The sequence below is a fragment of the Mytilus galloprovincialis genome, chromosome 1, assembly GCF_965363235.1.
Source record: "Mytilus galloprovincialis chromosome 1, xbMytGall1.hap1.1, whole genome shotgun sequence".
Classification (NCBI taxonomy): Eukaryota; Metazoa; Mollusca; class Bivalvia; order Mytilida; family Mytilidae; genus Mytilus; species Mytilus galloprovincialis.
Window position 1 is genome coordinate 120,403,163 of NC_134838.1, and position 23,714 is coordinate 120,426,876.

At 33.3% G+C, this 23,714-nt stretch overlaps 1 protein-coding gene across 1 annotated transcript in view; it reads right to left on the reverse strand.

Moving 5' to 3' along the window:
• Window positions 1-4,646: 4,646 nt before the first annotated feature.
• Window positions 4,647-23,714, reverse strand: part of LOC143055157 (uncharacterized) — a 47,182-nt gene continuing 28,114 nt past the window's right edge. The window contains exons 6-11 of the mRNA XM_076228300.1: window positions 22,893-23,024; window positions 22,036-22,131; window positions 21,563-21,640; window positions 12,641-12,706; window positions 10,815-10,990; window positions 4,647-10,450 (exon numbers count right to left, since the gene is read on the reverse strand). Of these exons, the coding sequence (XP_076084415.1) occupies window positions 10,321-10,450; window positions 10,815-10,990; window positions 12,641-12,706; window positions 21,563-21,640; window positions 22,036-22,131; window positions 22,893-23,024 (678 nt within the window). The 3' untranslated portion in view covers window positions 4,647-10,320. The remainder of the gene's footprint in view (window positions 10,451-10,814; window positions 10,991-12,640; window positions 12,707-21,562; window positions 21,641-22,035; window positions 22,132-22,892; window positions 23,025-23,714) is intronic.

A 23,714-nucleotide genomic window follows, 5' to 3' on the forward strand; every position in this document is an offset into this window, starting at 1 on the left:
ATTGTACATTTCTTTATTTCTGTGAAAATAGTTTTAAGTTCTTGGATAATCCATAAATGTCAAAGTTTTTATTTCACTGCTATTTACAAAAATGTTCAAGTTCACATACGACATTTTGGAAGCATGCATTTTGCCAAAAATTTCAAAGCCTGGTTGTGAGATATTTTTTTATTGAAAAATTTGTAATTTTCAACATTTTAGAAGCCCAGCGACGATATGCTTTACCTCTTTAAAAAATAATGATTAAACATATGCTACCCGTATTAAAATGAATAGCGTACTTAATTGTATATGATTAACATCAAATAAAAAAGTATCGAAAATATAACATATGCTTCGAAAATACTCAGTGAGACATTTCACACTGGATCAAAATATTTCCAACACGATTTCTGGAAATACAATGAAATATGCGCCAGAAACTAAAATTTAGAATATAAAAAAAAAAATTATGCAGAAATACAGCAATACTAGTCAAAGCAACAAAACGCAAAACTAAATACTAGTGAATAAATAAACAGCTCAAGAGTTATCTGCAAGCAGAACTGCGGTATTCCAAACCGTCCCAGGACCAAACAAGAAAGACTTTCTTGAAAAAAGTCTTTTCACTCCTGAGGGGGGATAGGAGGGGTCCTGATCCCGAAATCCCGGGCTTGAAAAAACGAAATCCCGAAATCCCGGGCTTAAAAACACAAAATCCCGAGGTCCCGAAATTCGCAAAAAAAGAATTCCCGGATCCCGAAAGGGTCAATCCCGAAATCCCGAGCTTAAAAACACCCGATCCCGGAGTCCCGATAAAGGTCCTATCCCCCCTCACTCCTGAAATGGTTTGGATGGCCGTCCGAGGCCATAAAGTTGCGGCAGCCAATTTGAAACACTTGTTTTTATTGTAACGGGTCGTCTTTATACATTAAGCATATCCAGAATATTTACATACCTGAAAGCCGAATACTCAGATTGTTTAACGCTTAACAATTCGTAAGCATACAGGAGCTATATTGTACTTATTATCTTTAATTGAAAGTTTCTCGAGCCATAATTCTTTTCCGTCTGATCTGCAAGGAGGGAATCTGGGCTTTATGCACAAGAGGTCCTCGGAAGGAGATGCTAAAATCATACATTTATACAAAACAGAGTGCACTTTCCTGAATCTGTTCTGGCTTTTTAACATTTTTCTATGTCCACCACAAAGAAAAAAAAATTACTAACGATACAAGTATCTAGTAAGTTTACTAGGTCTATCCAGATGTATTATAGGGCATCTTAGGATTGTGCAAACGCTTACCTGTTAACACAGCTCTCGAAATAGAACAGGATTTGCCCTGTTAACAAATTATCTGACTCTGTAGAGAGCGTCTTGACATTGTGCACATATTTATCCTGTTGATACTGCCGGCATACTACGATTGTACAGCGGAATTATGCTTTTAACTCAACATCCTGGGGATTCGAAGAGATTTACTATTCTAACAAAATTTCGGAAAGAGAACCTTAAAAACAGTATATCTTTGTATCTATGATTTGTATTGCGCAAATGATTACTTTATACACGGCATCTGTGAATTATGCAGGGATGACAGGGGTTATTATCCCAATGGCATACTATCTTCGGATTGTGAAGTGGACATACTGGCTTGAGTTATTGCAGAGGCTTTCTCTGTTATTACAGCTTATTTGAATAAATGCGCATCACAGCATCTTGGAATTGCACATATGCTTAAATTTTCAGCATCTTGATATCACAGAGGATGTATAGCCCTGTTAAAACAGCACATCTTGTGAATGGGCAGAGGATTACCCTGGTATCACAAAATATCGGGATAATGCAGATTACCTTGTTAACATAGGAGCCTAAGATTGTACAGAGGATTACCCATGATCACACTGCATCATGTGATTGGGCAGAGGATTACCCATGATCACACTGCATCATGTGATTGGGCAGAGGATTACCCTGTTATCACAACATATCGGGATAATGCAGATTACCTTGTTAACATAGGAGCCTAAGATTGTACAGAGGATTACCCATGATCACACTGCATCATGTGATTGGGCAGAAGATTACCCTGATATCACAACATATCGGGATAATGCAGATTACCTTGTTAACATAGGATCATAAGATTGTATAGAAGATTACCCATGATCGCACGGCATACTGTGATTGTGCAGAGGATTCATCTGCTAACACAACGTCTTCGGAATGCGCAGACAATTTCCGTTCAAATAGAATCGTTCGATTACGCAAATGATTATTTGTTAACACACTAGCTTGTGATCACAAATGATTAGATTTACTTTGTTAAACTAGCTTGTGATCGCAAATTATTCACTTTGTTAACACACTAGCGTTTAGAGATAGCGATGTTATACATATTAAGGATTGCGAAGAAGATGACTCATATGTACAGGACATCTTGGGATTGTAGAGGGTTTTCTTGTTAAAACATGCTGGGGATTACCCAGTTCACACAGCATCTGTATTGCAGAGGCTTATCATGTACATACTATATTGGGATTACCCTTCTTACATTGCATTTTGGAATTTTGCAGACTTGACCTGTCAATAAAGCATCTTGGGAATGTGCACATACACAGAGAACTACCCTGTTAATAGAGCTCCCTAAGATTGTACAAAGGACAGCCCTGTTAACACATTATATTGGCTTTGTGCAGAGAATTATTCTGATAACACAGCATCTTCGGATTGTGATGCTTGTCTTGATAAAAAATATCTTTGAAAGAAGTTTGCCTTGCTAACATTACATCTGTGGACTTTACAATGATCTACCCTGCTTAAATGCATTTTTGGATTGCGCAGAGGGTTATCCTGTTAACAATGCATCATTGGATTACATGCAAATGATAACCCTGTTAACATCTGCCCAATCCTTAAATACTATGTGAACAGCTAGGATAAACCTCTGTCCAATACTAAAATATGATGTTAACAGAATAAACATGTTTCTCTGTACAATCCCAAGAAATGCTGTGTTAGCAGGGTAATCTCTAGTCCAAATAATTATGACGTTTGGCAATGCTATTTTTTTTCTGAGACGTCATAATTATTTGGACTAGGTAACCCCCTGTGCAATCCACATATACTATGTTATCTAGGTAATCCTTTGCATATACTCAGAGTGCAGTGTTAACAGGAAAAGCCTCTGCATAAACCCAAAAACGTATTTTTATAGGACAAGCCTCGATAAAATCCCAAGATTCAGTTTTGGCAGGATAATCCTCAACACAATCCATGTGTAAGCAGGTTAATCCTCTGTATACATTCAAAATGCGGTAGTGTTAACAGGATGAGCCTCTGCAAAATTCGCAGATAGCTTTATCAGGGTAAGCCTTGCACCTTTCCATGATGCTTTGATAACGGATTAAGCTGTTGCATTGCGACTGAAAATCCCAAGATGCAGTGTTAGCAAGGTAAGCCTCTGTACAATCCACATATGCAGCACTAGGCAGAGAAATCCTTGCACAATCTAAAGATGTAGTATTTAAGGATTGAGCAGAGGTTTATCCTTTTTACATGGTATTGAAGGATTGGACAGAGGTTTACCCTGTTAACATGGTATTTAAGAATAGGGCAGAGGTTTATCCTGTTAACATGGTATTGAAGGATTGGGCGGAGGTTTATCCTGTTCACATCGTATTTAAGGATAGGGCAGAGGTTTATCCTGTTAACATGGTATTTAAGGATAGGGCAGAGGTTTATTCTGTTAACATGGATTTAAGGATTGGGCAGAGGTTTATCTGTTAACATCGTATTTAAGGATTTGGCAGAGGTTTATCCTATTATTAAAGTATTTAAGGATTGGGCAGAGGTTTATTCTGTTAACATGGATTTAAGGATTGGGCAGAGGTTTATCCTGTTAACATCGTATTTAAGGATTGGACAGAGGTTTATCTTGTTATCTCAGCATCTTGGCATTATTCAGAGGTTAAGCCTGTTTACACAGTATTTTTTTGATTGTTGATAGCATAACCATTTCCAGTCTACAATTTATGAATTGGTCTCCCCGTTTTAATTTTTCTGTAAAGGTAGTTTGAAGATCAAGCGGAATTATAAATCTAAGACAACATAAAAATAACACCATTAAGCATGTCACCAATCTTTGCAACTTCCTGATTTCTGCCTCATATCTTAATTGATTGATAACTTACCTACATGTACTTTAATTTCTTGTTTCTTGTGTTCCATTCCCCTGCTTCATTTTGCAAGACTTATATACTCAAGAACATAATTCAATTCTATACAGTTTTCATTTCCAAGGAATATACTCCTGAAAAAACAATACATCATTCAGACCTTCTTGAAATAACCTTTAATGTTAATTTCACAAATACCTGGAAAGAATTGTACACCTGATAGATATAGAAAGATGTGGTATGAGTCCCAATGAGACAACTCTCTATCCAAGTCACAACTTATAAAAGTAAACATGAAAACACTTACAATGCATTCTTAATGAGCATAACTCCTTTAAAAAGAGTAAATTGACAATTGTCTTGATATATTGGAGATGATATGAATTTCATAAAAATTAGGCCAAACTAGTGGATGTGAGAGCACTTTGAAAAGAAAAGGCACATGTCATGCCTTTGTTAAGATGCAGGCAAGAAAAAACAACTTGTATTTAAATGGATATCTTTTATTTTTATCAAACCATCAACAAATTCCTACAAAAAGTTAACAAACATTTAGGTTATACAATCAACGTTTTTCCTTTACAACAAATAGAAACAAAACAAACAAGTTCCAATTATATAACATAATTGAATTGAAACAAGACAAATATCATGTATCAAAAACATTTAAATAGCAGAATGACAACTTAATATCCTGTAGAGAAATATGTGCAAGTTTGGTTCAATTCTGTGCAACTGATGTCAAAGAGATGTGCATAACAAAGTGTGGAATTACTTAAAACAACAGGACTAGTATGTAATGATTCGAAATTCCCTATGAGAAGCTTCAGCTGCACCCTCTCATCTGACAGAATAACTGATATGAATTCTTTGTATTTGTCATATAATTTATTTTCTTTCAGGATGTGAGAGATTACTGAATATTAAAAATATTAAAATATTTTTCTGCTTCGTTTTATCAAGAATATTTCATTATCTTTAATTTTATAAAATAGATCAAGGCTAAGGGTACTTATTTTCTTAATAAACATTATATATCATTATCATCACTTATTCTTCATAAATAGAACACTTTATCGCTATTTTGTGCATTTTTCCTTTGATCCTTTTTTTGTGATAATTGTGATAATTTTTCATATCATGATACTTACTAGAGATGGAAAATTATCGCTAGTAGGCATGTGGCGTTACTAACGAAATCGACAACGTCGTTATAGGTAAAATAGCGATAAACAGATTAACATTAGTCATCTCAACTGGATTGCTTTTCTCGCTTTCGCCATACTGGCTCAAGCGAGAAAATCAATCTCGTTGAGATGATCAATGATAATCTATAATTTCTGTAAATAAATATAAATATTGAAATATTTAACAATAGTTATTTCAGTTATTTTGTGATATCTACCACTTAATTTTTTAGACCAGCAAAAGAATGGGAATTGTTTACTGAAGGTGAAATTACTGTAAAATTAAAGCAATAAAAGCACTAAAATCTTAATCCTCAAAGAAGAGTTTGTCTACAAATGGAAAGAAATAAGGTCTAAAATGGACAGAATACGGGTTTGAACTTTAAAAACTAACAGCTACATCATTCTACACACATAAAGTTATCAGGCAATAAAATGCACTAAAATTATTCCATATATTTCAATATTGTGACATAATGAACAGTTTAGTTTCAGAGTTCATGCAAAATGATTTCTGAAACAATTTACAAAAACTTCATGCACTTTACAAAAACATTATTATGAAAAATTATATTAAACTTTTACTATGACAAGCACTGTTGTACCAAACACACCAAATATTTTCAGTGCCAGTCATTTTTTATATATACATTAGTTCCATAAATGACCTCCATCCAGGGAAGTCAAATAAATGCTGTCAACTAACAAGTTTTGATCTCTGGGAGCAATGAAATGCTGAGTACATTTTTATCAATGAAAAAAATTGATTAAGGATGTACCAAACACTTTGACTAAAATCAATTTGGCTCACTTAATTTTCATAAAATTTTAATAAAATATTTACGTTTGACCTTTTTGACAAAAATATTAAATTTCAAAAAACTTGAACCTTGCTCTTTGGATAAATAGAAGTTTGAGAAACACTAATTTTGATCAAAGAGAAGCTAAATATTTTCTTAATAATAGAAAGTGATTAAAATGTTCATCTGATTTTTACAGAGTTATCTCCCTGCAATGTTATGTACCATTTCAACAAGAGTGCACACGCTGAAATGTCTCGCCTTCTATACTAATCATTGATATTATGTTGATAGTCCTAAGTATAAAGCTTTATTCCAACTGTCTCATAAACTTAACATTAACCAAGATAACTAAACAAAGACCAATGAACCATGAAAATGAGGTCAAGGTCAGATGAACCATGCCAGGCAGACATGTACAGCTAACAATGTTTCTATACAACATATATAGTTGACCTATTACTTATAGTTTAAGAAAAATAGACCAAAAAACAAAAACTTAACACTGTGCAATGAACCGTGAAAACGAGGTCACGGTCAAAAGAAACCTGCGCTACTGACATAAAGATCATAAAATATTTCCATACACCAAATATAGTTGACCTATGGCATATAGTATGAGATAAGACCAAAACTCAAAAACTGAACTTTGACCACTGAACCATGAAAATGAGGTCAAGGTCACATGACATCTGCCCGCTAGACATGTACACCTTACAATCATTCCATACAACAAATATAGTAGACCTATTGCATATAGTATGAAAAAAACAGACCAAAACACAAATATTTAACTATAACCACTGAACCATGAAAATGAGGTCAAGGTCACATGACATCTGCCCGTTAGACAGGTACACCTTACAATCATTCCATACAACAAATATAGTAGACCTATAGCATATAGTATGAAAAAAAACAGACCAAAACACAAAAATTTAACTATAACCACTGAACCATGAAAATGAGGTCAAGGTCACATGACATCTGCCCGTTAGACATGTACACCTTACAATCATTCCATACAACAAATATAGTAGACCTATTACATATAGTATGAAAAAAACAGACCAAAACACAAAAATTTAACTATAACCACTGAACCATGAAAATGAGGTCAAGGTCACATGACATCTGCCCGTTAGACATGTACACCTTACAATCATTCCATACAACAAATATAGTAGACCTATTACATATAGTATGAAAAAAACAGACCAAAACACAAAAATTTAACTATAACCACTGAACCATGAAAATGAGGTCAAGGTCAGATGACACCTGCCAGTTGGACATGTACACCTTACAGTCCTTCCATACACCGAATATACTAGCCCTATTGCTTATAGTATCTGAGATATGGACTTGACCACCAAAACTTAACCTTGTTCACTGATCCATGAAATGAAGTCGAGGTCAAGTGAAAACTGTCTGACAGACATGAGGACCTTGCAAGGTATGCACATATAAAATATAGTTATCCTATTACTTATAACAAGAGAGAATTCAACATTACAAAAAATCTGAACTTTTTTTTCAAGTAGTCACTGAACCATGAAAATAGGTCAAGGACATTTGACATGTGACTGACGGAAACTTCATAACATGAGGCATCTATATACAAAGTATGAAGCATCCAGGTCTTCCACCTTCTAAAATATAAAGCTTTTAAGAAGTTAGCTAACGCCCCCGCTGCCGGATCACTATCCCTATGTCGAGCTTTCTGCAACAAAAGTTGCAGGCTCGACAAAAATGTTGTTACATATGTAAAAGGTAGTTATCATTTGCTGATTGTATTGAACATTTATTGACAGTAACAATCATAACATACTGTCTATTGTTGAAGACCTTTGTTGACCTCTTGATGCAGTGCATTCATTAAGACCCGGTACCCGGTACTTTTACCCGCCTACGGAAGCGTCTGGTACCGGCAGAAAAAATAAAAATACAAAAAAAAAATAATGTGTAAAATTCTTTTGAAGATCGTTCAAATCTAATTTATTTCTTTCCTCAAGTGATAATCTCTGTGTACGTCGTTCATGTGTATGTTTATAGGTGTCTTCGTCGAGGTCCGCGTTAAAGTATAGATCTATCTGCCAATTTAGGCAAACCTCCAAAGTAGGAGAAGTGATAATCATAAACCACGTGTCTGTATCTGTATCGTAAGAGTGCTTTAAAATGAGACGATTTAGCAGTATATTTTCAAGCGGCAAATTGTTGATGAATTTAAACAACAACAGCACAATACTTATGTCTGATAAAAGGAAAGCAGCTTGTATCACAGATTATTTTATGAATAAAAGGTTTAATAAAGGTGAACATTCTATGGAATTCAGAAAATCGTTAATTGTATCAAATCAGTTCGTTTCCCGTTGGACGTTGTCACTGATCTCCGTTTTCTCGATATGTGAATTTTTAGTGTAAGACTTCGTGAAACAACCTGAAGTAACATAACTGTTACGTTTACAAAATATAATATCTGACGAGATTTAAGACTTTTAAAATTTAAAAAAAAAAAGGACAGCTCTGAAGAAGTGAAAAAAAACCAACATTTTTACTAACACAATCACCCCTTTATATAAGTTAAGCGAAAGTTAATACATGTTTTTTTTTTATCTGACAAGAACAATCATCACAACACTTAGCGTATATCAAAAACGTTTGTTTGGTGTTTTGCATGAGAGCATGTTAATTTAATAATATATACTACAATGTCTGTAACTTATGAAATTTCTTTTACAATATTGAACAAATGCAAAACATTTATTAAAAGTATAAAAACAAACAAAACATTTAAACAACATTTCACATGAAACCCCTGCATTATAGCATGTATAGGTCATACATATTTTATAACTGATTACAAAATAATTATAAGCAATGTATTTTCAGATAATTACTCTAGACAAAAAACAATTCAATGTTAACTTACCCAAAATTGAAGCAAATATTACAGACTTTACCCTATTTTTTAAAGTAAAAAATTAAGGCTGAAATCCCTAAAATCCAGGAGTTACCGGGGGGCTTTGCACCCCTGGCCCCCCTACCAGGGCTAGCCCTGGACCTACTGGGGGCCTTAAGCGGCCCCCAGACCCCTCGCCGTTTGGGTTTGGTTCCCCCTATAATCTCAAAGGTACCTCCAGTCTAAAAAAATAATTAAACCCCTGTTGATGTCTTCTTGTTGTTGGGTTGTTACCTTATTAACATATACCTCTCATCTCTCTTTAAAAATATTAAAAAAGGTGAGATTACATAAATTATCACTGTAACAATAATATCAGTAGTATGAACTATGTTTGTCTAATTGACAGCTGTTTCAAATTGGTGGTTGTTTTTTTGAAAAATAGTAGACTGAATTTTCTCCCTTTATAATAAACAGCTATCAAGTGTTTATTTTAAATAAGTTATATAAAGATGAACTGCAACAAACTATACTTTTGCTTTCAGTTTACTGGTAATTGTATACATATTTTATAAAATATTGAATATATAAGACCACAATCGTATTTAAGAGAAAAATAATAAAATTGTTTACAATATTTTTAACAAGGCATATCATTATTTTTTTTATCAGGGCTGTTCCATTAAACCATATATGGTACCCAGGTAAGGTATCTGAAAATAAGTAACAATTTTCAGAGGAAATTTCAGAACATCTATTATATTTAACACCAAACACATATTTGAGATTTTGAAATGCTTTCCCTAGGTAGCATGTATATTTCTTATGAATCGCATCAATCATTTATTAGAAAAAGATGTTATTTCCTGTTCATTGTCAATATACATGTGTTGGTGTTACATACATGATTTTTTTTTAAAGTGGTTAAATGAATGCAAGATATCTTTTTATCAGCCAATTGTAAAAAACAATTTTACAGGGAACAAAAATAATTGCATGAAGATGAAATAGCTATTATGGTACTGGTCTGCAACACTGAAACTTGTACAAATCAATATATCATACATACATTGATTTGATCAAGAATGTTAAAACTTTTATCATGCTTAACAATTTATAAAGATCACAGTAAAACTACTCTAGATACAAAGTTATAGACTAGAAATAATACATCAATAATCTTCATTGTCATCTCATTCAAATGGTCTTTCTATAAAGTGACTACCCTTTCTGTATAACCAAAGTCCAATTGTCTCTAACAATCTGTCCCAGATTAACTGTACTTATAAACCAGGAAGTCTGTCATTCCTGTATATTTACTGGCAAACATTTTTCCATCACCTGTTGGATCAGAGAATGCCACTTGACTCTTCTCAATGTACGACCCATATTGAAACCATTGTCTGAAATGTAAAAGGTCATAATTAAGTTTTAAGAAATTCAAGTTTTTTTTTATTCAATATGGTGAAGAAAGCCTCAAGCACCAAAGGAATATCATTCGTGTGAAAAGCATTTGATGTTGAGATAGTGAATTATAATGCAAAGATCAATAAATCTGTAAGGCAAATATTACAGGAGTGCTATTGTCAATTTCGCCTTACTTCAACTGAAACAAACATTTAACAAATCAAAGAGCTATTCATTATATGAACTTGAAACCATTATTGCAGTTACTATTTTTTTTATTGTTTAAGGTGTTAGTTTAGTTCTGTGTTGTGTTTACTATTTAATTAAACTTATATCAAAATAAAATATTTCTTTCTCTACCTAACAGCATCTAACAATTTAGAAGCTACTCCGGTCCGTCTTTGTTGTCCAAATACCCAGATCCTACTGATTCCCACGGCAGCTGGTTCTGGATCAGAGTTACAATACCACGGTCTGTGTCCAGGCTGAGGGTTGTCAGATTGGGAAGGTTGACTCTCTGGGATCACTCTGTAACCCTACAAAGTAGTATCAAAGGTTAATATATCTGGCAGATCTGTCTTTTTAACTTCAAACTCAATTTCTTTACCATTTTATACAATTTAAGAATTCAAACTGACTTATATTACCATGAAGCAAAAGATATTTTCATTTAACATCAATATAAGATTTATATTGTCCCATGAAACAACATATCTCAATTTGAAAAGATTTCATCAAATTGTTTCAAGTTATTGCATGGACAATGGTCAAAGTATCACTTTTCACTACTTTAAGGTCATCAACCCAACAACGATAAAAGCCAAAATTGTCAAAAAATCATGAAACATGAACTTTACCTTCTGAATATATTAACAGGAAACATATCAAAATTGAAAAGACTTTGTCAAACAGTTATTGCATGGAGAAAGCTCTACCTATCACTTTTTCCGCTATTGAAAGGTCTATAACTGAACAACTATAAAAGTCGAAATCTGGAAAATTGAAATTTTGAACCTTCATTTAGTTACAGGAAACAACATATCTAAATTTGAAAATATTTTGGCAAGGCTTTTTCAAGTTAATGAACAGATTATATTTGGTAGCCCAGACTACACGAAATACGTCGGACCGTCGGACAAATCCGGTGAATAATGGATCGGTCTGGTAAAATTTTGTTGAATTCCGGTCCGAATGTCCAGTGTTTTTTTTCATGGAACATTCTAGCAAAATTGCCAAACGATCTCAAATTCATTTTCATCTTTATTATTCATCACAGCAATGTTTATTTTGTTCAACCGCTAGCTTTATGCCGAACATCGACAACCAGTAATGTGTAAATCCGGGTAAAAACATATCTGACTGTCAAAAACAACAATGGATGCCATCATTGGCACAACCGGAAATGTAAATAAAACCGGATCAGATTCTGGGAACAGATAAGGATAATTCCGGGTTTGCCGATTTAAATACAATAAATGAATAAAAATCCAAGCAGATCACAAAATTTAGCTATGAAATATAACCACAAGAATTGAAAACCAAAAGATATATGAAAAAGAAAGAAGAAACAGGAAATAATATTTTATACAGAAACTCTAAATTATGTTTAGTTCACAAACATTGTCAAAATCCAATAAAATGGGACATTACTCTTCACTGAAATGCATTCAAGCAATTGTGCACAACTTTCATAACAATATCCCCTCTTGTTACATCATTTTGTTTTAATTTGTGCATTTTGGGGAGGAGTAGGGCACAACAAAGTCATATGTTTGTTGTTTTTTGTCGGATAATATACAATTAGATGTAAAAAAAAAATTGGTCTGGTAACATTTCATTCGGTCTGGTAAAGCTAGGATGCTTACCAGACCGAATGTCCTGTAAAAATAAAATTCATTCGCGTAGTCTGGTAGCCGGATGCCTGTCCTGTCCTTTAGAAATCCAGTTAAAAATTGACATAGTTATGGTGGTTTAACCTGAAAAGGTCACTGTTTGGAGGTTATTTGCAGAGAATGTCTCATCATGAGCATCCTAATGACAAATTGTTTGTCATTATAGGTGAAAGTATGGACGATATTGTTGATATTTCTATTGCCCATGAACAATGAATAAAGAATCCTTAAGACTTATTTGAAAGTTCTGTTTGTCTCAAGTAGTGTTCAAGTCACTTCTTGAAGTCAACTTACCTGAGTAACTGGTTCAGCAATACAACACCCATCCACTTTCTTGTCTTCTGATATAAATAAGAATGCCTGTAAAGAAAATCATAGATGAATCCTGAAGGGAATTATCAATTAAAGATTTTAGAACAATTTATGCAAGAAAATAATTTATCACCGTCCAACATTTGAAATTAGGCAGTCAAGGTCATTAACATTCCTTTAATAGTAATTTTTCAAAATAAAAAGTAAGTACACTCAAATAATGAAGAAACATGAAGAAACAAGTATCTGAAGAATCAGGGTTCATACACCTTTTTAGTTCCATTTTTCCATGACTTTTCCATGACTTTTCAAGGATGTTTTATGAAATTTCCATACCCCAAAACTATAGACCAAAAAGTCATCCCTAATGCTATAAACATGCTTTTGTGTCCTTTCCATGCAACTAAATAAACAATCTTTTTAACATCCAATAATGACACAATTGCACTGAAACACAATGAGAAATACCAACATATTTATGAATGACAATACTGAGTTAAGTTTGCTAACAATGATGTAGACCTACTTGTTATCAAAGATTCTATGAAAGAGTATGACCTACACACTCATTTGAATGTCCCCTTTGGTATATGTTCTGCCTCTTTTTACAGTATAAAAGAATATATACAAATTTTGAAATATTTTAATAAACAAAGTATTAGAAAAGGTTATTTGGCATAATCCTCTTGACTGGTTGGACTCAAACAGATAATACATTGTAGACAAAAAACTATCACCTTCCTACTTAGAGGCATCATTGCCATTTCAGAAGTGACATTTGTCTACTATCCAGAAACATATTCTTAAATACCGAGACGATATCCTCACAACTTTTGTATGAAAAATTGCTCTTTACTATATGTAGGACTCTTATCATTTCAGCTCCTCTATCCATACATTATCATTAAAAGTGTTTTTCAACGGCTGTTTGGTAGCAATAACTTCGTTTTCGAATATTCCGATAGCTGGTTTCTTATTTCAATACTGTTAAAGCAAATTGCACTATGAAGGGAACCAGATGCGGTTGCATATTTTTATAAACAATTTTGAAGAAACGAATTTTAAATTCTCATTTTACACTTACCACAACTGGGGCCTTTTTTCTAGCATTCGAAAAAGAAACAGTTTCGACAAAAACTACGGGGATCATTTAATTTTAGATGTTTGAAGACATGCAATAAAGATTACAGTGCAAATAATCCACGACTATTCAAGGACTTGTCACTAAAATATAGCTTTCCATGACTTTTAAAGGCCTTCCCCCCCTAAATAAAAATCCATGACTTTTCCAGGATTCCATGCCCCGTACGAACCCTGAAGAATTCATATTTAGTCAATAAATTGATTAGCAAATGACAGAAATGAATTTTATTGAAAACTAGAGGCTCTTAAAAGCCTGTGTCGCTCACCTTGGTATATGTGCATATTAAACAAAGGACAGATGAATTCATGACAAAATAGTGTTTTGGTGATGGTGATGTGTTTGTAGATCTTACTTTACTGAATATTCTTGCTACTTACAATTTTCTCTATCTGTAATGAACTTCGCCCTTTAGTTACAGAGGAAAAAAATGACTGTAAAGGGCAATAACTCCTTAAGGGGTCAACTGAACATTTTGGTCATGTTGACTCATTTGTAGATCTTACTTTGCTGAACATTATTGCTGTTTACAGTTTATCTCTATCTATGATAGTATTCAAGAAAATAACCAAAGCGGCAAAATTTCCTTAAAAATTACCAATTGGGTGACAGCAACCAAACAACCAGTTGTCCAATTCATCTGAAAATTTCAGACCAGATAGATATTGACCTGATAAACAATTTAACCCATGTCAGATTTGCTCTAAATGCTTTGGTTTCAGAGTTATAAGCCAAAATCTACAATTTCCCCCTTTGTTCTATTTTTAGCCATGGCAGCCATCTTGGTTGGTTGGCCAGGTCACTGCATACATTTTTGAAAACTAGATACCCTAATAATGATTGTGTCTAAGTTTGATTAAATTTGGCCCAGTAGTTTCAGACGAGAAGATTTTTGTAAAAGATTACAAAAATTGGTAAACTAGAGGCTCTAAAGAGCCTGTGTCGCTCACCTTGATATATGTGAATATTAAACAAAAGAAGCAGATAGATTCATGACAAAATTGTGTTTTGGTGATGGTGATGTGTTTGTACATCTTACTTTACTGAACATTCTTGCTGCTTACAATTATCTCTATCTATAATGAACTTGGCCCAGTACTTTCAGTGGAAAATGTTAGTAAAAATCTACAAATTTTATGAAAATTGTTAAAAATTGACTATAAAGGACAATAACTCCTTAGGGGGTCAATTGACCATTTCAGTCATGTTGACTTATTTGTAAATCTTACTTTTCTGAACATTATTGCTGTTTACAGGTTATCCTTATCTATAATAGTATTCAAGATAATTACCAAAAACAGCAAAATTTCCTTAAACTTACCAATTTAGGGGCAGCAACCCAACAACGGGTTGTCCAATTCATCTGAAAATTTAAGGACAGATAGATCTTGACCTGATAAACAATTTTACCCCAGTCAGATTTGCTCTAAATGCTTTGGTTTTTGAGTTATAAGCCAAAAACTGCATTTTACCCCTATGTTCTATTTTTAGCAATGGCGGCCATCTTGGTTGGATGGCCGGGTCACCGGACACATTTTTGTTGAGCCTTCGACTTTAGTCGAAAAAGCGAGACTAAGCGATCCTACATTCCGTCGTAGTCGGCGTCCACAAATATTCACTCTGTGGTTAAAGTTTTTGAAATTTTAATAACTTTCTTAAACTATACTGGATTTCTACCAAACTTGGACAGAAGCTTGTTTATGATCATAAGAAAGTATCCAGAAGTAAATTTTGTAAAAATAAAATTCCATTTTTTCCGTATTTTACTTATTTTCTGCGAGGAAACATTACATTCACTCTGTGGTTAAAGTTTTTAAAATTTTAATAACTTTCCTAAACTATCCTTGATTTGTACCAAACTTGGACAGAAGCTTGTTTATGATCATAAGATAGTATCAAGAAGAAAATTTTGTAAAAATAGATTTCCACTTTTCCGTATTTTACTTATAAATGGACTTAGTTTTTCTGCGAGGAAACATTACATTCACTCTGTGGTTAAAGTTTTTAAAATTTTAATAACTTTCATAAACTATCCTTGATTTGTACCAAACTTGGACAGAAGCTTGTTTATGATCATAAGATAGTATCAAGAAGAAAATTTTGTAAAAATAAATTTCCACTTTTCCGTATTTTACTTATAAATGGACTTAGTTTTTTTGCCAGAAACAAAACATTCATTCTGTGGTTTAAGTTTTTAAAATTATTAATTATAATGTTCTTAAACTATCCTGGATTTCTACCAAACTTAGACAAAAGCTTGTTTCTGATCATAAGATATTATTCAGAAGTAAATTTTGTAAAAAAAAAAATCACTTTTTCCGTATTTTACTTATAAATGGACTTAGTTTTTCTTCCAGTTAACATTACATACAGTCTGCAGTTAAAGTTTATAAAACATTTATTAGATTCATAAACTATCCTGGATTTCTACCAAACTTAGACAAAAGCTTGTTTCTGATCATAAGATATTATTCAGAAGTAAATTTTGTAGTAAAAAAAAAAATCACTTTTTCCGTATTTTACTTATAAATGGACTTAGTTTTTCTTCCAGTTAACATTACATACAGTCTGCAGTTAAAGTTTATAAAACATTTATTAGATTCATAAACTATCCTGGATTTTTTACCAAACTTGGAAGCTTCTTTCAATCAAAAGACAGTATCGAGAGGGAAATTTTTATTGATGTTTTTCCTCATTTTTGTTGAGTCTGCGATTAACAGCAAAAATAGGCGAGACACTGGGTTCCGTGGAACCCTTACGAATTTTTTAAACTAAATACCCCGAAAATGATTGTGGCCAAGTTTGGATTAATTTAACCCAGTGGTTTCAGAGGAGAAGATTTTTCGTAAAAAATTACTAAGATTTACGAAAAATGGTTAAAAATTGACTATAAAGGGCAATAACTCCTAAAGGGGTCAACTGACCATTTCAGTCATGTTGACTTATTTGTAAATCTTACTTTGCTGAACATTATTGCTGTTTACAGTTTATCTCTATCTATAATAATATTCAAGATAATGACCCAAAACAGTAAAATTTCCATAAAATTACCAATTCAGGAGCAGTAACCCAACAACGGGTTGTCCGATATATCTGAAAATTTAAGGGCAAATAGATGTTTTGTTTTTAGCCATGGCGGCCATCTTGGTTGGTTGACTGGGTCACCGGACACATTTTTTAAACTAGATACCCCAATGATGATTGTGGCCAAGTTTGGATTAATTTGGCCTAGTAGTTTCAGAGGAGAAGATTTTTTAACACGAGGATTCATATCAAAAATTCTAATTTTTAAATTGAGTGAGGACATATGGAAATTATTTTTTTTTAATTTTCTGTTGATGTTGTTGGGCTATTTAATGGAATGGTTGGTCAAAAGGTAAACTAGAGGCTCTAAAGAGCCTGTGTCGCTCACCTTGGTCTATGTGAATATTAAACAAAGGAAGCAGATGGATTCATGACAAAATTGTGTTTTGGTGATGGTGATGTGTTTGTACATCTTACTTTACTGAACATTCTTGCTACTTACAATTATCTCTATCTATAATGAACTTGGCCCAGTAGTTTCAGTGGAAAATGTTAGTTAAAATTTACAAATTTTATGAAAATTGTTAAAAATTGACTATAAAGGACAATAACTCCTTAGGGGTCAATTGATCATTTCCGTCATGTTGACTTATTTGTAAATCTTACTTTGCTTAACATTATTGATGTTTACAGTTTATCTCTATCTATAATAATATTCAAGATAATAACCAAAAACAGCAAAATTTCCTTAAAATTACCAATTCAGGGGCAGCAACCCAACAACAGGTTGTCAGATTCATCTGAAAATTTCAGGGCAGATAGATCTTGACCTGATAAACAATTTTACCCCTGTCAGATTTGCTCTAAAGGCTGCGGTTTCAGAGTTATAAGCCAAAATCTACATTTCACCCCTATGTTCTATTTTTAGCCATGGCGGCCATCTTGGTTGGTTGGCTAGGTCACGGGACACAATTTTTAAACTAGATACCCCAATGATGATTGTGGCCAAGTTTGGTTTAATTTGGCCCAGTAGTTTCAGAAAAGAAGATTTTTGTAAAAGATCATTAAGATTTACGAAAAATGGTTAAAAATTGACTATAAAGGGCAATAACTCCTAAAGAAATCAACAGACCATTTTGGTCTTGTTGACTTATTTGTAGATCTTACTTTGCTGAACATTTTTGCTGTTTACAGTTTATCTCTATCTATGATAATATTCAAGATAATAACCAAAAACAGCAAAATTTCCTTAAAATTACCAATTCAGGGGCAGCAACTTATCAACAGGTTGTCCGATTCATCTCAAAATTTCAGGGCTGATAGATCGTGACCTGATAAACAATTTTACCCAATATCAGATTTGCTCTAAATGCTTTGGTTTTTGAGTGATAAGCCAAAAACTGCATTTTACCCCTATGTTCTATTTTTAGCCATGGTGGCCATCTTGGTTGGTTGGCAAGGTCACCGGACACAATTTTTTAACTAGATACCCCAATGATGATTGTGGTCAAGTTTGATTTAATTTGGCCCAGTAGTTTCAGAGGAGAAGATTTTTGTAAAAGATAACTAAGATTTACGAAAAATGGTTAAAAATTGACTATAAAGGGCAATAACTCCTAAAGGGGTCAACAGACCATTTTGGTCCTGTTGACTTATTTGTAGATCTTACTTTATTGAACATTTTTGCTGTTTACAGTTTATCTCTATCTATGATAATATTCAAGATAATAACCAAAAACAGCAAAATTTCCTTAAAATTACCAATTCAGGGGCAGCAACTTATCAACAGGTTGTCCGATTCATCTCAAAATTTCAGGGCAGATAGATCTTGACCTGATTAACAATTTTACCCCATGTCAGATTTGCTCTAAATGCTTTGGTTTTTGAGTTATAAGCCAAAAACTGCATTTTACCCCTATGTTCTATTTTTAGCCATTGCGGCCATCTTGGTTGGTTGGCCGGGTCACCGGACACAATTTTTAAACTAGATACCCTAATAATGATTTGGCCCAGTAGTTTCAGAGGAGAAGATTTTTGTAAAAGCTAACGACGGACGACGACGGACGACGGACGCCAAGTGATGAGAAAAGCTCACTTGGCCCTTTGGGCCAGGTGAGCTAATAAAAATAACTTGAGTGAGGTTGTTATACTATAACCAATGTTACTAGTCTGCAACATTGGGGGGGGGGGGTAATTTATTATGTTCCACATAATTTTCAAAACAAAAAAAACATAAAATTGAACACCTATTGTTTTCAGAAACATACAGAAACAGTATTATTTAACAATAATAAATAATGCCATCAATTAAGATTAATCAGTAGAAACAAACAACACGTTATGTTTTTCACTTTGGAAAACTAGAGGCTCTAAAGAGCCTGTGTCGCTCACCTTGGTCTATGTGAATATTAAACAATGGACACAGATGGATTCATGACAAAATTGTGTTTTGGTGATGGTGATGTGTTTGTAGATCTTACTTTACTAAACATTCTTGCTGCTTACAATTATCTCTATCTATAACAGTACTTTCTGTGGAAAATGTTATTGAAAATCTTCAAATTTTAAGAAAATTGTTAAAAATTGACTATGAAGGGCAATAACTCCTTAGGGGGTCAATTGACTATTTTGGTCATACTGACTTATTTTTAGTTCTTACTTTGCTGTACATTATTGCTGTTTACAGTTTATCTCTATCTATAATAATATTCAAGATAATAACAAAAAAACAGCAAAATTTCCTCAAAATTACCAATTCAGGGGCAGCAACCTAACAACCAATTATCCGATTCATCTGAAAATTCCAGGGCAGATAGATCGTGACCTGATCAACAATTTTGCTTCCTGTCAGATTTGCTCTTAATGCTTTGGTTTTTGAGTTATAAGCCAAAAACTGCATTTTACCCCCCCCCCCCCCCCCTGTTCATGTTCTATTTTTAGCCATGGCGGCCATCTTGGTTTGTTGGCCGGGTCACCAGACACATTTTTTCAACTAGATACCCCAATGATGATTATGGCTAAGTTTGGTTAAATTTGGCCCAGTAGTTTCAGAGGAGAAGATTTTTCTAAAAGATTACTAAGATTTACGAAAAATGGTTAAAAATTGACTATAAAGGGCAATAACTCCTAAAGTGGTCAACTGACCATTTTGGTCATGTTGACTTATTTGTAGATCTTACTTTGCTGAACATTATTGCTGTTTACAGTTTATCTCTATCTATAATAATATTCAAGATAATAACCAAAAACGGCAAAATTTCCTTAAAATTACCATTTCAGGGGCAGCAACCCAACAACAGAATGTCCGATTCATCTGAAAATTTCAGGGCAGATAGATGTTGACCTGATGAACAATTTTACCCCGTCAGATTTGCTCTAAATGCTTTGGTTTTTGAGTTATAAGCCAAAAACTGCATTTTACCCCTATGTTCTATTTTTAGCCAAGGCGGCCATCTTGGTTGGTTGGCCGGGTCACCAGACACATTTTTTAAACTAGATACCCCAATGATGATTATGGCCAAGTTTGGTTAAATTTGGCCCAGTAGTTTCAGAGGAGAAAATTTTCTAAAAGATTACTAAGATTTACGAAAAAAGGTTAAAAACTGACTATAAAGGGCAATAACTCCTAAAGTGGTCAACTGACCATTTTGGTCATGTTGACTTATTTGTAGATCTTACTTTGCTGAACATTATTGCTGTTTACAGTTTATCTCTATCTATAATAATATTCAAGATAATAACCAAAAACAGCAAAATTTCCTTAAAATTACCATTTCAGGGGCAGCAACCCAACAACGAAATGTCCGATTCATCTGAAAATTTCAGGGCAGATAGATCTTGACCTGATGAACAATATAACCCCCGGGTCACCAGACACATTATTTAAAATAGATACCCCAATGATGATTGTGGCCAAGTTTGGTTAAATTTGGCCCAGTAGTTTCAGAGGAGAAGATTTTTGTAAAAGTTAACGCAGGACGACGCCAGACGCCAAGTGATGAGAAAAGCTCACTTGGCCCTTTGGGCCAGGTGAGCTAAAAATGACTATAAAGGTCAATAACTTCTTAAGGGGTCAACTAAACATTTTGGTCATGTTGACTTATTTGTAGATCTTACTTTGCTGAACATTATTGCTGTTTACAGTTTATCTCTATCTATAACAATATTCAAAATAATAACGAAAAAACAACAAAATTTCCTTAAAATTACCTATTCAGGGGCAGCAACCCAACAACTGGTTGTCCGATTCATCTGAAAATTTCAGGGCAAATAGATCTTTACTTGATTAACAATTTTACCCCCTGTCAGATTTGCTCTAAATGCTTTGGTTTCTGAGTTATAAGCCAAAATCTACATTTTACCCCTATATTCTATTTTTAGCCATCTTGGACGGTTGGCCAGGTCACCGGACACATTTTTAAAACTAGATACCCCAATGATGATTGTGGCCAAGATTGATTAAATTTGGCCCAGTAGTTTCAGGAGAAGATTTTTGTAGAAGTGAACAACGACGGACGCCAAGTGATGAGAAAAAGCTGGGACACTTGAGGTACCTTATAATGTTTGAAGCCATATCTCAATGGTAACTATGAAGGCAGTCAAATATGGAAAATGTCAATCAAGATTGGAATCATATTGCAAACTGAGTTCTGAAAATGTTGACAATAGGTGATAAGTGATTGCATTATGGCAATAGTTCATACATGGGCCAAGCAGTCTAATAATCACTGACAGTTTACCTTATATTTTGACTTGGAGGCTAGAGAAGCTTCAGGAAATCCCATTTCTTTCCCCATTATATTGTTGATATCTTCAATCTACAGAAAGATAGTAAATATATCATATCAATATTTTCAGAAACTAATAATCATGAAATGTCTCAAAACTATTGTTCATCCAATATTCTCTTTCATGTTTGATACTTTGCTTATATAAACCTGTGAAAAAAAATTGATAAAACTGTGGCAAGAAATGTTCACATTTGAGCACTTACTAGAAGGGACAAACAGACTGACATCAGGTATTTCTGTCCCTTGCAACCCATTTAGCAGGGGACAAAAACAAGATTCTATCCTAGGTGTATTACCATGAATAAACAAGTCACAACCTTCTCCTTTCCTAAAACGACATTATTTTTATTGACTAATTTGTTTTTGTTTTAATATGGTGATCTGTTTGCAATGATATCCTGACAGTAAATGAATTTACTTACTTTTTTAACAGCATACTTTGGATCATCATGTACTACCATTATAATCCTACTACAATCTTCTGAGAATTCTTGTACAACTCTTTCTTTCTTCCAACCCTGTTCAATAAATAATTTAACAAAATGTATTAAGGATGTTCGCTTGTCATGTTTTGGAATTTTTGTCAGATTTTCGGAATCCTCTGGTTTTATCCATTTGAATGCCTTAAAAAAAATTGCCCATTGACACCCATTTTTCTTATTATAAATCTTTTGCATGTATAATTATAAGCGATTTGTAAAAGTCTTATAAAATCTTATTTATTTTTTAATAGTTTTTGAGAACTTTTCAATGATAAAGCTATGAAAAATCAAGACAGAACATTTTCCCGCCAAAATTTCAATGGCTAATATCTCGAAAATAAGAGCATTGACCTCTATATATTTTTTGATTTTTTTATTCCTATATTAATCCCCTATCAATATATACTTGTTTCATGAAAAGCTATTTATTTTGAAACTGAGTAGCGAACTTCCTTAAATATAACTGCAATTGCAGACATAAACAATAATCAAGCCTATGCTGAAACCAAACTGAGGTACATATATTTGAAATAAAATCTTCCTGTCCCTTTATTGATACTGTTACCATCTGCATTTCTTGGTTCAAACTTTGTTAATAATAACAGGTATTATTAGGAAACTAGTCCAACAGAAATTCAGTAAAACTTTTGTTGAACTAGAAAATTTATTTTTTTAATGACTAAACATTAGATAAAGCTTGTCACCTTTAAAATGTACAATTACTGAAATTTGGGAGAACAGGTAGTAATCTTTATCTATTCAGATGATCTTGATAATTTTTTGCCCTAGTAACTTACAGGGAATTTTAAAACACTAAGGAGATCTTGATGAAACTTTTCATGTGTGGATTCATCCCCTGGATCTGCATGTCTGTATACCATTCCACATACTTCACACTGGACTGCTCCAAACTTCTTCTGGCCAGCATCCTAAATATAACAGTTTAATAAATTCCAAAACAAGAGATTTTTAGTCTTGATTAACATACCAAGTAGATTAAAAGTTTCTGAAAATCTTTGAAAAAGAAGGATAAAAATCATCAGAGAAACAGATTCTGACACTATAACTCATGTATTACAACATTTCTCCACTTTCGACAGTTAAATTTTAAGCATTTAAAAAGCTCGGCAAGCCTCGCGCTTTAAATAATAAAATTTAACTGTTTCGAGTGGAGAAATATCGTAATACACTTGTTGAAGTGTAGGAATCTATATATATATTGCATATCTTTTGGAGTTGTCAGTCATAATCTCTTAATCTTCTTTGTTAAACAATGTTGTTTATTTGAGTCTTTCTCTCCAACTTATGGTATTTTATTGCCACGTTTGGACCTTTCTTTTTTTTTTTTTGCAATAAAATAATTTACCTTATAATTGCTCTTTTAGTGTGCTGTTCTTTGTTGGAATTGTGTAATGTGCAATAAATACAAATGACCAGTTCAAAATTCTGCAAGGATTTCAAACTCAAGATGGGTGAAATTTCAGACAGAGCATGTGATTGCAGTACAATGTATACCAACCACTCAGTGAATGTTAAATAATTGCAATACTATAAATATGTGGACATGTGGGGTTTATGTTAATGAAACAGCATACAAATAAACAAGAGATTTCTAAATA